This window comes from Pocillopora damicornis, chromosome 1, assembly GCF_964200805.1.
Source record: "Pocillopora damicornis chromosome 1, jaPocDami1.2, whole genome shotgun sequence".
Lineage (NCBI taxonomy): Eukaryota > Metazoa > Cnidaria > Anthozoa > Scleractinia > Pocilloporidae > Pocillopora > Pocillopora damicornis.
In genome coordinates this window covers 17,475,656-17,490,816 of record NC_142670.1, presented here as the reverse complement: position 1 = coordinate 17,490,816, position 15,161 = coordinate 17,475,656, and the positions used below count along the sequence as shown (strand labels likewise).

The following is a 15,161-nucleotide window of genomic DNA, read 5'->3' as shown; positions in this document are numbered from 1 at the left end:
ACGTACAAACGGGGGGAATTAACTCGGCAGAGACCACTCGGCTAATGAGAACGGAAACTCTTCTCGGAAGGTCGCCATTGCCATGCGTTAAAATACTTGTCCCGCGAACAAAGACACTTAGGCCAAAATGCTGAAACTTTTTCAATTTAATCAGGCTTCAAACGTCATAACAAAATGACCAGGTAAGGATGCGTCAAGGAGCCAAAGTCGATAAAGCAAGATTGAATTAATTCGTGGAGGACAGCTGTTATTTGTCGTGTAAAGTGACTGACTAGTTGACACTGAGCTTAATTTTTTTTAGCTGATTGGTAACACTTGCTCGTAGATTTACATTCTTGAGTGAAAGAGGAAAAGGTACAGGCGGTTGAAACGACTCACAAGTTACAATCAAGATATTTCTGTGTTTAAATCTGAACTATCTGAATCAGATTCACTGTCACTTCCGTATTCAGCATTGAGAACGGAACGCAGGTCTTCAAAGACTTCACTTTGGCCAAGCTGTTGAACCACGTCAGCTTCATCAGTGTTGTAATCGTCCTCCATCTGAACCTCCTCATCTGCATCATCACAATCCACTTCGGGGAAAATTCCAAGGTCAAACTGAGCTTCACATTCCTCATGGCTACCATCATCATTAGAAAAGAGACCGTGGAGATGACCTGTGAATACGGAAAGCTCATCTATTTTAGTGCGGGCAATGGAGAGTAATGCGCGAGCTCGCTCCGTATCTTTCTGTGCCATCAGTTCCTTTGACCAAGTGTCCAATACCTTCAACTTTCCCTCGAAATGACTGAACATCCGAGCCATTTCTTCTTCTGGTGTTGACTATTTCCTCTAAGCATCTTTTGCGTGTGTGAAACAAATCAATGAGTTGCCTCTTTAAACAATAGGGAACAGCAGACTGCGGTTGGATGTCATCGTTTAGTACATGCCACAGTGGACTGTCGATGCTTAGCGCGTCTTCAACCGCAATTGTGGAGGGGTATTTACAACCCACCGTGTCAACGTTTTGTCTTGTGTACTCCTTGACCAGCTGTTTAATGGCTCCCGTTGCCTTTGTAATTTGCGTACAAAGCCGTTTTGCAATGGCTTGTCCATCTTAAGAATTAACACGCCATGAGTCAAAATGATACCGTAGAAAGCCTAGGTTATAATCATTTCAATACGATGTGTTGGTTAGCTGTAATCGTGCTTTTATCGACGACTGGTAGCACTGGAACATATCAATGCAATACCTGCATATTTCTTCATCAGTTGTAAGAGAAAACACCTTTCTGAGCACTCGACATGCATGGATAATAGCAAGTCTTCTCGACGCTTGTCTTGCAAATCGCGGAGGTATGCAATATACTGTCAGGAGACCATCGGGGTTGGCCGCCCTCAAGGTTCTTTAGCTGTTGATCCAACCTATTACCAGCGTAAAGGAAAACAGTGGAGAAACCCAAAATTTGGTTGAAATTATTGGTTTGGATTTGCATTGCTTTGAAGTGCGATTGGCAATCAAAACTTGCCCTGAGAACCCAGTAAAATACCAATAACTACTTCCACGTTTAATGACATGGAATTGTCCATAATTCTGATTGCCCGACTGCCTGATTGTCTGTTTACTTCTATGATAAGCTATTTCTAGATTTTGTGGCTGGTAATGAGTCCTTTGCTTTGTTTTGGCGAACCTCATTTGAAAATCGTTTTAATATCCTTACGTAAAGATCATTTAGTCCCCAGATTAGGGGAATAAATTGCAGGATCCAAAATATGGTTTCATACCTGTCAAGCTGATCGGTCAGTACTTTCCAAGTTTCAGATGCCGGGGAACATTTTTGCAGGTTTGTTCTGTTAATGAACAGTTTGAAAATTCAGAAGACAAGCATCAGAGAAAGTCAGGAGAAATGACAGAAAGTGATGGACCAAAAGTGACACATTTCCTGTAAAATTTGGGGTAAACATTGTATGAAAACCAGATCCCCATGCTACTTCATACCTTACACAGAAAAACTGCCTCAACTTGTCCGGGTAATCATCTGGTGATGAACCTTCAAGTAGGAAACGTAAAATCCTAAACGAACTTGTAACTGTTTAAGTAACTTGCATGTACCTATCTGAACTTCAGTTGTGGTGCTCTAATTTCCTCTTAAGCACTTCAAAACATTTATCACTCTGTAATCAAAAGGGGGGCAAAGTACAATGGAAATCATTCATTTGTCATGATTATTATTGGTCGTTAAAGGTGAACCATTCCAAATAAGTTCCCCTCAATGAATAGGTGAAATTTGAACGTACTGGGTCTTCCTGTACTGGCCGCTTTGTTAGCTGTAGATTTCTCCATAATGCTCCACTCTGAGACGCTGGATACGTCCACCTTAATACCTTGGTAATAGTAAAATGGGGCTGTATCATCATCTAGACATACCTATGTATCTAACAAAGTTACATTCATCAAAGTTTCATTTACTAGTATTCCGCAATACCCAAATGCCAATTCGCTAATGAAAGGAAAGAAAATACAATTGATTGTATCAAAATAGTGCACCACTTAAGCTGAAGTTATTTGAATGAAGTTGGTCCATGGAGTATGAAAACATACCATGTGGTTTCTTTACAAAAGTTCTTAAGGAACGTTAACCGTACATGTACTTACGACATAAAGCTCACAACAGGACGCACAGGCAATGAAGTCTAATTCTTTTTAACACGTAAAGGAACAATGTAATTAGTTGAAGGGAAAAATAATGAAAGTAACGAAATCAAATCCCTACCTGTCTCATTCAACTTCTCAAGAATCAAATTGAGTTGCTCTTCAGTTTCTTTCTCCGTTTCCACTGCTTTCTTTAAATGGTCACGAAGTCGTTCTCCTAAATTTTTGGGAATAACGAAACATGGTGAAAAACAGCAAGATAACGATTGAGTTTACGAAAACATATCACAAATCGTTTATAATATGATATACTGTGGTGATAACTGTATTTGTAAAACGTGAAGATTAACAGCTAAATTACCAAGGTTCAAAATTGACTTTTTAGCGTAATGCATCAAGAAGTCAGTTAATGTATCAGCTCGGTGGGCTGGAGTCATTTCCTTCGTTATTTTTGCTGTTGGCCTCAAGTAAGACAACAGTCTCTCCATCACCTCACCATCATTCATCCCGAACCCTTCCAGCCGTCTTCCACTGTAGTTGAGCTGGCGTTACAAAAGACCAAACAAAGCTTCATGAAAACAATAACTGTTTTAGAGTAAGCATGCATGTTTTTCAATACCTTTTAACTCCTCAAAAGTGTTCAAAAGGAAAATATTTCAAAATACCTGACAAGAAACTTTGTGTCCATAGCAGTGAAATGCAGGTATCGCAAGAGTAACATTTTCAAGCAATGTTTCCAGGTGCGTATTCTACAGAGAAGATAAATTAAAAACAACAGGGTATCATTTAACATGCAAAAATGCCAGAGTACCATGACCAGAACTTAATTCAAATAGAACCGCTAAAAAATCTTACTCTCAAATGTGTATCCAGCACATATGCAATATCATAGAAGAAGCGAGTGTTGATAGCTTAATCTTGCACATGATTTTTAATCCATTTTAGCAAATACACAGCATTTCCAATCCTGTTTAATAAAAATATAATCATTATTAGCCACAATGTCCATGCAGTAATTTATTTGTTCCCTTGTTTCATTGAGTACCCTAACAGAAATGGTGTATAAAACAGAGTTATGCTATACAGCAGTACGACTATCATATACAAATTCTTTCCTTAGGAACCTAAAAGAGACATGTCTCTTAATTTATGCATCCTACAAGGCACTCTGGTTACATATTTCTTAACAATAGCTGACCAATAATGTACAGATTTCCTTTTGCATGTACATACTCTTCTCCTCTCTTTAAGCTGAAAAACTTCAGTGGCACTTCGTGCTTGCAGCCTCCACCAAAGAGGGCTGTCTCATCAAGCTTTGTAGATTTGTTTTTGGAACGGAGATTGGAACCAGCTTGAAACTGATTACACTGCTCCTACAACAGAAAACATTTAACTCTTAATCTTCAACCTCCTTTCCTTTAAAGCAGAAGTATCAAAGATAAAAACAGAACAGGAATTAAGATCTATGTATCATTCATGTACGTGTAGCATTCAAAGTAGATATGGGTTGTTGGAGGTGAACCCTCACATTAGAAATTAAACATTACATTATGGGAAAGGTGGCAAGGAAAATATTGGCAGAAAATAATAATCATTCTTCAATTTCTCATAAAAATTTAAAAAATGGGACAACCAAATAAATTTACTGCTTGATAACAACCCCTCCTCTTTCATTCAGGCTTGAGACCAGCAAGAGTGACAGTAGACACCCTTGGCAGAGTTAGTTGTGTAAGCAAATACAAAGATATTACCTTTAAAGACCATAAATCAATTACAAAAAAAGAGGGAAAAAACTGTATTTGAAAAACAAATAAATAAATAAAAAATAGAAAAAGATCAAGGAAAAGAGGGGGCTGCAATAAAGATTATGTACTTGTTCTTGAAGCTGACAATTCACACAGTTCTTGTAAATTAAGTTTACAGAAGAAACTAACAATATATTTTAGCTACATGTATTTTGGGCAGAATGTTACCAAAGTAATTAACCCTTCAAACTGTACCATATTTAAATTATTCAACACTAACATCATTATTACAAGTAACGAACATAATTGTTACTTTTGGTCTCTCATTGCAATGGTTGAGTAGTGGTATGAGTACTGATGGGTAACAAAAGGTTTGAGCAACACAACAAAATACAAAGTAAGAGTAAAAGTACTTTGGTTCACACACCATTGACTTGCTGCTTGGTCTTTTGCTGTAATTAGCTAGAAATGCATCTACTTTTTCTTGGCTAATGAACAGTTCCTCTCCATGATTTGAGGACTTTCCACTAGTTCCAGCACTGCATTTGTGAACACATCCAAACAATGCATCAACAGAGATAAATAAACTTCCCTTCTCCTACAATCAGATGCCAAAATCTTATTAGAAATGTCATGTTAAAAATATTTCTTACGCCTAAATGAATGAAAAACAATGGAATAACTCATGCTAAGACCAGCTGCCACACTATGAGGACCACTAGGAAAAAGAGAGAATCATAAAGATTCAAAACAATGTTTCTTGTCTAAATTATATCATTCATTATGCCAACACATATAGTGATAGTCATTTGAGATTTCTAAAGGTAAATATTACCCACTTAGACATTTCATCTGAAGGATGACTCATCACAAACCTTAGGACATACAGGACATTCATGATCATTCTCATAAGAAGGATTGAAATGCTTCAGGTTACTCAACGTGCTAGACATATACTGGAACTCCCAGAAACAATCACCAACAAGGAGCTGGTAGATGTCCTTAATCTAAAGGAAAACAAATAATTTATTTATTGTATAAATTAAGAAAAAAAAAAGGATTTCATAAGCATAAGATAAAAAATTACTGAATGAATACTTACGTAAACCTTTGAAGCAGGTGGGACCAGCCACTGCAGTGCCTGACATATTGACCTTAAAGACACTCTACATTCTAAGAAAATGTATTGGAGCAAGGCCATAAATTCAAGGTCAAAGGCTACCTGGGGCTGTTTTGGAGTAGATGGCCAGAAACCATTCCTGACCAGCGTTATGGCTTCTGGTTCATGCTCGCAACATTTGATTTTGATGGGATTCTGCTGCCCTGTATAAAGACAAACACCATAGAGTGTCCATAGTCGTATTCTTCTATAATAATTGTTTATTAATTCCTGTCTGCGTTGAAAAAACCAATTAGAACACAAACAAAGACCTTCCTGGAAGAGGTAACATAACTATTTAAATATAAGTATAAGTAAAAAGTAGTACTAGTAATTGCAGACTGGCAACCTATCTCACAATATAGTTACATATTGCACAGCTGCTAGTTACTTACCATGCAAACCGACAGCTATAATGTCACGCACATATCCATGATCCATGTTGTGAGGTGTGGTCCATACACACTCACCAAACTGATATGGCACAAATCTTCCATCCTAAGAGCATAAAATATACTACATGAATCAGGTGAATACAAATCACACACCATTTAAATCAGCCAACTCTTTCAAAATTGCCAAAAATAAACTTTACTTTGTTCTGAGTAAAGAGCAAATTACATGTATGCTTTCAAGAAAAAATTATCCTTACTGCTTTCGCTTTTTTCCTCTGTATAAAAATGGGTCAGGTCTCATTGACATAATGCACATTGAAGTTGAGAAAAAACTACATCAAGTGAAGTAATTGAATAGAGGTGATATATGGAGTTGTAGGAAAAAAAAGATGGATATCTCTGCAATTAAACCACGAGACAACGTACTTACAAATGAAATTGCCTAACGGCCAGAGTACACAAGAAATCGGGTTTCACAACATAATTGAAAAGGTGACTGGAGGAGATTGTCCTCCATAAATCTTCAACTCACTTTCCAAACTTCCGGCTGGTGAAGTGATCTACCGCCTGCGTGAACTAAATTGATGTGATCTGCGCATAGGAATTGCCCTGGACTGCAGTGAAGGCATCTGCCGCACGCCTCTTCTTCGCAAAAAGGAATGACACACATCTGCACCAAAGGCAAAGCCTGTCTGGTCAACAGCCCTGAGACGAGCTGCTCTCTCGCATTGAGCCAAGACAAAGCCAGCGTGGCTTTCCTTTCATGGTAAGCTTTTAACTTGCGCTTCAGTCGCACTTTTTTACTTTTTGATCTTTGGTTGGTTCTCAAACCATGATATTCGTCAATATGGGGAAGGTCTTCTTGGTCTGGAGAAAAACCGCCGCACGTGTTTAGAGAAGATCCGGCGACTACAAACGTTGTATCAGTTAATTGCTGGGCGGCATATCGAACTGGAACACTAAACTTCGACTTTCCTATAGCTTTTCCTCCTTTAAAAGTAACTACATCCAAATTTTTTTTCGACCTAAAATCGCGTTTAGGAGGCATAATGGTATCCAAAGCTTTTCCAAAGCCGCGTTTCAAGGGTTCGCAGGCTATGGCACCAGGCCTTGAGTCCTTTCAGGTCTCGATAGGTAAATGGGCCCTACTTTGACGGCTTGTATGGGTTAATTTGATACTAATTAAATCCGCATGTAAGCGGTTAATTATGAGCGAATCGGGTACTTAAAGATGGCGGATAAGGCCAAACGAAGATTTACCTGAAATAATGAGCTTAATGGGAAAAGATTACAGAAGAATCTCGGGCTTAGCGAAGCCTCTTGTGGAATGCAAAACAGAGGTGAGAGTTTACTAGGCACATTGTGTTTACTACGCCTTAGTAGTACGGGTAGTTAACGCAAGTAAGTACGTTTTAACAAAGTCAAGTTCAAGATTGCACAAGACTTGGCTATGAAATGCCGGTACATGTAGCTGCAAGGGGTTGTGGCTACCGACTTTTCCGGTTTATACGCAGATTTCTTTTTCTTAGCATTGCTCGTATTAATCTAAACTGTGACGAATTACCTAATAGGAAAGTTATTTGAAACCTAGAAAAAAAAATGACATCGAAGGCACGTGAGGTTTGGTTAATTGTTTATTTTTAATTGAGCTTACATAATGCTAAGGATTTACGTATATTTTTCTCCTCGGCAAAATAGCGATTACATGTAGTTGCTGCTTTAAATGAATTCTTCAGGACAAATTTATCATCGGGTTCTTTTTTATTATTTCTTGTCTTGTTTTGCTTTGTTTTGTTTCTATTTACCCTCCAGCATAATGCAACTTGTGATTAAATCAACCAAATGCAGAATATATTCTTTGTTTCCCCACTAAAATGAAACAAACAAAAGTTTAGTGAAAGTCTCATTTTTTTGATGACAGCTCAGCAAATGATCACAGTGTGATAAACGTGTGATAAAAGCGTCCCTAAAGATCAGCCACATGTCAGCTGTTAAAGCACAAAGGGAAGATTTGTTTGTTGCTGCACTTTGGGATCACAGAGAGTAACTTAACTGTTCAATAAGTGTCTTCTTCTGAATTTTAAATTTGGCAAAGGTTACAATTTTACTCCCTAATGTGACTTACTCAAAGAATAAAATAGGAAACTATAAGAAATAAATTAAAAGCACTGTTGCTGCAAAAAATCACATTTGACATAATTTATTTAAAATTTATAGATTTTTTCTATCCATTTCATTTTCATTAAGCTTTCATCAATTTTCTAATAAGCTTAGAGATTTATATTATATTTATTGAATTATATTCAGCTACCCTCTATTTACACCAAATGGAGGCTGTTATGTTTATTATCCCTCAATATTTTTCAACATGTGGGAAAATTGTTTATGAACAGCCTACTGTTGATGGTGAGGGAGGTTTACTTTTCAGTGTCCTCTGAAATGATTTTATGAACAAAAGATAAATATTCCTTCTTCTATAACAACCACACAATTAATGCTTTTCACCTTTAATTAACCTTTTAACTCCATAAGTGGCCGAGACAGAATTTCTCCTAAGAATATTAATACATTATCAAGCAGACAAGTGATGAGAGTAAAGAAGAATATTAATTAGGGGATTATTAGTTGATCCAAAAACAAATTCTCCAAACTAACATCACAAGAACTGTATGGGAGAGAGTACAGAGAATTACTAATGAGATCTTGGGAGTTTTAAACACAGAGTTTTCCATATTGGACATAAGGTTGGAAAATTAGGGAATATCACTTCAGGTACTGTGTTGGATATCCCCAAGTTTTCTGTCATGTAATGGGTTTAGACCGGTTGCCTTAACAAGCAAATAAATTTGTTGGATTATAATGGAATTTATTGATCATGAGTAATTTATTGTAAAAGTGAGGTTGCTGATGTATTTTTAGTATAATGTGTGATGTTGTGATTAAAGTATGAAAAAAGAAGGGGAAAAAACAGAGATAAACAAAGACAGAAACCAACTTAGGCCACTGCAAAATACAAGAAACCAAATCGCTGTTTTTGCCTCTGATTGGTTGATTAGATAGTGCTTATATTTTAGCCAATCACAGAACAGTCATGGAAAAGCTTAGTTCCAATATTAGATTGTTTTTAGGCCCAATTAAATTTATAGATAGCACTGTGTTTGATGAATAAGATCATTACAGCATTCAAATCTGTCCCAAATTGTCTCCTCTTGGCCAACCAGCTGAAATTTTGACCCTTTTACTTTCAAGATCCAAGAATTGACTCATTCAATTGAAAACCTTACTCAGTTTGTTTTAAGTATTGAGAATATGCCTGAGATTGTGTTAATGCTCAACCAAAAGGTTCTTGTCAGATATCTTATTTTCTTAATGATTATGTTTTTATTCATTTTTTCAGACCCTTCTTTATGGAAGCTGTGTGTCCCAGAAAGACAACAATACCAAGCATGCCTGTGACAAGGAGTTTCAAGCACTTAAAGCCTGCATAAGACAAGCAGTAAGTTTTCTTGGAGACTGGTCAGGGTCTCTTTTCTTTCTGTGTTTAATTAGCTTGGATATCATGTTAGATTTTAAACCACAAACTTCAGTTATCATGACAAGAAAGTCATTTGAAGATGGGCACAAAAGTGTCCTTTCAGGGAATGGGATGATTAAAATAGAAAGGTTTGGCTTTTTTGTGCAGCTCTTTCTTTGTTAGAAATGTCCATAGTTTCTTTCAGCTAGTAATTTGTTAAACACAAGGAGTTAATGACTGGCTTCAAGGGATAAAGTGAGTTTTCTTTTCCCAAGGCTCTCAAATGTTCCTTGAACTGGAGCCAAAGGCAACAATTAGGGTCAAATGAAAAATGGCTTTGGGTTGGGAGGTATAAAATTGTGATTTTAAATAATTGCAAAAGTATTTGGATTACTTACATACTTAAACATGTAACACTCTCAAACTAACTCTTACACTCTCAAATGAGTCAGCTTTAATCAGAATTAATCAGGTTCATCCTTTCATCAGTGGGTACTGTCCTACAGTGAGAGAGAGATGGGGTTTAACTTTTCATTGTCAAATTGTTGGTGTCATTTTTCGTTAATTTCGCTCTGATTTTAATTAACAGTCATCAACAAAAATTAGGGACTCAAGATAAATAAGAGACTACAGCAAGTCACTTAGACATAGGAATGCTGTGCTTTTTCTACTTAAATTTAAATACTTCTTACCTATAATAATGTAATAATAATCATAAAATACTGAAACAAAATGTTTCATTCCTGATTAGTCTATTGTGAATGAATTGAAAATAAGTTATTGAGTGCAATACACTGACTTGAAATTAAAACTTTTAAAGATAACTTAACAACACTAAACTCTTTAGTAGTTTAAAGAAAACATTTAAATTTGATGTGTCCATCACTGTCTACATTTTAATGAATGATCAAATCAAACAATATAATTATCTTAAGGCATTTTCATTTTTGAAAATGTTTTTTTAAGAAATGTGCGCCAGTAAATTGGACAAAGAGTAGTATTATTTTGTATGAGGTTTTGTTTAGAACATATGCATAAAAGCATATCAAACAGCTCTGACATTTCATATTTTATGGTGACTCATTATAATTATGTTTTGAAAGTTTTTCAAACAGCACTCCAATGGCTAGTTTATTTAACAAAACTTTCTAAACATCACTGATGCCTTTGAATTAAGAGATGTACTTGACCTCATGTAACTGTTATGCTGTCACATACATTTCCCATGTGCTCCCCTGTGCTCACATGTGTCAATTCCTGCAAGAACACACTGTTAGCTGAGGAAATCATAGAAGCACAATGATATTTTTTAATCCTTAATCTATACACATGCATTCCCTATTGTCCATACTTTTCTCTTTGTTCTGACAAGGAGAATTTGCTCAACAGTCAAAAGCTTTTTTTTTTTTTGACAAGGAGAATTTGCTCAATAATCAAGCTATTTTTTGTCAGTGGTTTAATTTATGGATGACATTTGCAAGGCAAAACTAGTTTGTAGTCACTATCTGGGGTTTTAGGATTAGACAAAGGTAATAATCAAATTATAGAAAAACTGGTGTGCCTGGCCTTTTTGTTTACCTTATGAGAAGATGTTAGTAAAATAGGGATTCTTATGAAATATTATCATGTAATATTTTATTTTTTTATCTCTCTAAGTTTAAGTTTTCTCATTGTTTGATGATGCATTTTTGTTGCAAGCAAAGAAAATTAAAGTGTAGAGACTTGAAAAGAGAGAACAACTGCACCTATTGCAGGAAAAATCTGAAACAAGACGTCACAGGCAACCCACTCACTTTTTGCCTGGGGTAAAAATATTATAAGAGGAGACATTTAGGCTTGTGAAAACTGATAAAAAGAATGTCTCTGTCGGTAAATATATAAATACGGTAAACTGCTGCTTATAAGTGCCCTCTCCTCCCCCCCTCCCCCCCCCTCCCCCCTTCCATTTATAAGCCCTCGGTTAAAGGCTCATCTAACTTTAAACAAAAAAAAGCATCAAATTATAAGCTCCCCCCGATACAAGCCCTGTTCTAGCTTTTCTTGTTTCTACAATACCAAAGTAGGGAAAGCCTCAGTGCTGTGACTTGGACATAGAAATTATAATGATAGAAGAGCAAAGATGAACTTTTGAGAGAAAAGTCTGTTTTCTCAGTTTTGCTACGTACCAGTTTTCTTCATGTTGCTAGTTTTTATTCTGTGCCAAATGTATTAAAACTAATTTGATTTATTATGACGTTTTGAATCTTAATGAAAAACGAGTAAATAAAAAACGTATTTTGATCAGCACTGCACTAGCCTTTTCTATTCCGGTTACACGTCCCCACGGCTATAGGTCCCTCTGTTAATAAGCCCTCCTAAAACCCCTTACGAAGTTGTATAACCCCTGAGCTTATAATCGGCAGGTTTGTTTTTGTTATGGAACTTTAAGGATTTGCCTCAGAAGGAATGGTGCTATTCTTAACTCAAAATTTTGATTCCGTTTTGATTGACGTATAAAATCGAATAGAGACGTCGGCGAGTTGGTCTACAATCCAGTACAACTTATTAGAAGTTGAACATATAGAAAAGTGAAATATCTTTAGTAAAAAAACAAGTTTTTTTTTTGTATAAGGATTTCATGGCGAATAAAGCAAGGTAAACATCGCCAATTATTATAAAAGCTTCAGTCGCGAACGAGTTAAATTCTCAACGTTTCCTCTCGTAACTTAACACCGGGTCACACAATGCGTGACGCTTTCATGAATCAATCGTTTGCTTTTTCTTATGACGTGAGCTCGGGACGCCTGTGCGTAAAGAGATTTACATAATTGCTGAGGCGCATTCTGCCAGCATGGGTTAACTGTGCCTACATTGCTTATTTCTTCTTCTTCTTCTTCCTAGTCAGTTCTCAGGTCGCCGTCAAAATTAATATTCATGTCTAATCCATATCGGGGTATTTTTTAAAATAATTGCAAGTGTCAGTTTCCTTTGAAGCCTACAAACAAAATGAGTTGCTTTCAAATTCGTGTTGTGGAGGTTCCTGACTGCATAGCAAAAATTCAAATAGCCTCCCTTTGTTAAAAATGGTTGTTCGGTTGGCTGATGAAGCTTATTTTCCTCGTGTGACAGGCATGTCACGTCGGCGAAGGATAAATTAACGCGCGCAAAATAATGCAAAGGTTTGATAGCGGAAATTTGTTTCCTTTTTTTTTTTTTTAATTGGTTTAGCTAGCCAAGAATAGAGACAAGGACTTTTTCAGTATTAATTTCCTAAAGAACAAAATAGGTTATGTTTTTCAGCTAATTGTTGTACGCGTGACTTAAACGCATCACGCGATCAAAATTATTGTCTTAGCTCTGAATTTATTTACAACAACGCTTAACAGCAGCTGTAAAAACCTTTACTTTTCTGTGTATTTATTCTCTGCTGCTTATGTGGATAAATGCGATCAGGCTCTGAAAGTGTAAAGGGACAATCAATATTCAGGTACTTAATGTAATAGCCTTAACCCTTAGTAGTCAATTATTTTATCCTTCTTGCAGCAAAATTGTTAATTTAAAGACGGTGAGCAATTTTTTTCGGTGTATCGCAAAATGATTTCATTTGCGGTACATATGTCGATTCTGTTGATGAATACGTGTTTGCTTTGCGCTCTAATGGAATATTTATTCTTCACTATTTATCTCTGGAACGTATAGTCTGTTATTCGATCCATCTAGTTTCTTAAGGTTGTGTGATATCACCGAAAAATGAACTGTACAATGAACTTTCTTAGTGCTGTCAAATCAAAGAAAACATAGCACTTCGGTAAAACTGATCAAAATCAATTTTCTCTCAATAAACATTACTACAATGTCGTGTAAACTGCTGACGAGAATCAAAAACAATCAACTTGTTAAAATGTCCAAATGCTTAGCGAAACACATCGAGATTTAGTGGTAAGATCTTCGGATTTCAGATGGAAAAATCTGCATGGGAGCGTCCACTTTGAATTGTTGTTTTACATTTAATATATAACAACAACAAAAAAGAGGGAAAATTGGCGATTAGTTCGTAAAACCAAAAATTTGAAAGTCAAATGAAAACTGAGTTGGAGACAAGAAGCAGTCAGCTTGTGGATGATGCGGGTTCTAAAAATTACTAACATTCCATTTTTTTTTCTCGTCGACATGAGCCTTTCTTTCCTCAGCATCAATGAAAAAATAGAAAAAAAGAAAAACATTCTTTGGCTACATGCTCTTTAGGAAGACGTAATAACTGCTAGAGTTTCAATAACTTTTAGTCTATAAATAACTTCCCTAGTCTATAACTGTTTACTTCCAAACAATAAACTCTTAATTCTCTAAACCATACCGGAGCTTTCTCAGGAAAGAGGGTAGTGGGAAAAACGCGATTCATCAAATCCCTTGTTCCTTTTTCAACGAGTGATGATAAAAATGCTCGTCCTTTGGTTAGGTATTAAAAATAGGTCCGCAATGCGTACATGTGTGGCTCGCGAAATTTAGCTTCTTTTTGTCTCATTGGCTTTCTATTAGAAGAGCTAATATCTGATTACCATTAGATAGTTTTCAATATTAATCCTGTTCATTAATAACACGAGATAACTAGCTTACAAAAGTACCGAAATGTTCATTCTGAAGATGAGTTATTGGCCAAACTTTGGTTTGGAGGTCTCATTTTGACAACAAATGTTGCACATGTAAAAAACATCAGCATAATCTTCCATAGTGATTAGAGAGATTCAGTCACGATTATGTTTACGTAACGACGTGGAATTGACTTCTGAAGTTTGTTGGTTGCATGTCTTTTCCAAGGCAAGTGATGCGAAATAAACTCTTGGGAAGAATTTCATATGAATGTTTTTGACATTTTGTGTACCAGTACACAAGGACAAAACTTTGTAGAAGGGCAGGGACATTCGGGAAATGATGTAATCTAAACTAGAAGCTATTGGGAGCTTGTTTGGTTTGAATGTGTGACTAATTTTGGACAATATATACATGTAAAGGTAACAAAATGCTGAGTTTAGGTTTCTTTTGTCCATTAGGGTATAAAGTTCAACTTTCAGTTGGTTGAGAGCAAAACGTTTACTATAATTATTGTATTTAGGTTTTGTGGGACTGTATTTTCAATAAAGAATACAGAAAAATTTAGTTGAGGTAGGTAGATATGAGGTTGCAAATGGAAGAGTCTAGGGAAAAAAGATAGGTGCATTACAAGATCAGAACACAAGCAATATTTTAATGTATCATATGTTGAGTTAAGTACTCTGAAGTAACATTACATTAACGTTGCTAATAATTTTTAACCCAATACCTGGAGGTGTTATTTAACAGAAAGTTCAATAGAGATAGTTTCACCATAATAGATTTCAGGAACAGTAATCAGAGACATAACTTAAACACAGCAGAGCAATGTACAGGCAAGTGCATGATAGTATCATATGATTTAAACTACCAGAAGCTTTCAAGTTTTCTTATTATTGAAATTGTAATTTCATGCCAGTGAGTTTACCAAATTCAAGTTATGGGGAAAAATGAATAGGTAAACTTGACATCATCATGCAAATGGTCAACTTCACATCATCATGCAAAGTGCTAATATACCGTACAAAAGGTCCAAAACAAACATGGTAAGCAACTGAACTTCATGTATCACTTTGCGTTAGAGCACACAAGAGGACGTGTGAGACCTGTTTCACTCTCATTTGCTAGAACAAGATTGAATTTCTGG

At 36.1% G+C, this 15,161-nt stretch overlaps 2 protein-coding genes and 1 pseudogene across 3 annotated transcripts in view; 2 read left to right on the top strand and 1 right to left on the bottom strand.

The window, feature by feature from the left end:
• Positions 1-15,161, top strand: part of LOC149052402 (uncharacterized) — a 320,642-nt gene that overhangs the window by 30,368 nt on the left and 275,113 nt on the right. The window lies entirely within an intron of this gene.
• On the bottom strand, positions 129-7,042 carry LOC149052417 (uncharacterized; annotated as a pseudogene). Its single transcript, XR_016183325.1, has 15 exons — positions 6,467-7,042; positions 5,935-6,037; positions 5,483-5,703; positions 5,256-5,387; positions 4,808-4,978; positions 3,869-4,008; positions 3,491-3,602; positions 3,301-3,384; positions 2,997-3,177; positions 2,757-2,852; positions 2,281-2,367; positions 1,982-2,033; positions 1,768-1,833; positions 1,236-1,407; positions 129-1,098 (listed from the first exon to the last, which is right to left on the bottom strand). The product of XR_016183325.1 is annotated as an uncharacterized LOC149052417 (transcript).
• On the top strand, positions 7,136-11,734 carry LOC149052416 (uncharacterized). The gene is made up of 3 exons (XM_089195165.1): positions 7,136-7,274; positions 9,332-9,431; positions 11,147-11,734. The coding sequence occupies exons 1-3, from the start codon at positions 7,203-7,205 to the stop codon at positions 11,164-11,166; spliced, it is 192 nt and encodes a 63-aa protein (XP_089051291.1). The 5' UTR covers positions 7,136-7,202; the 3' UTR covers positions 11,167-11,734.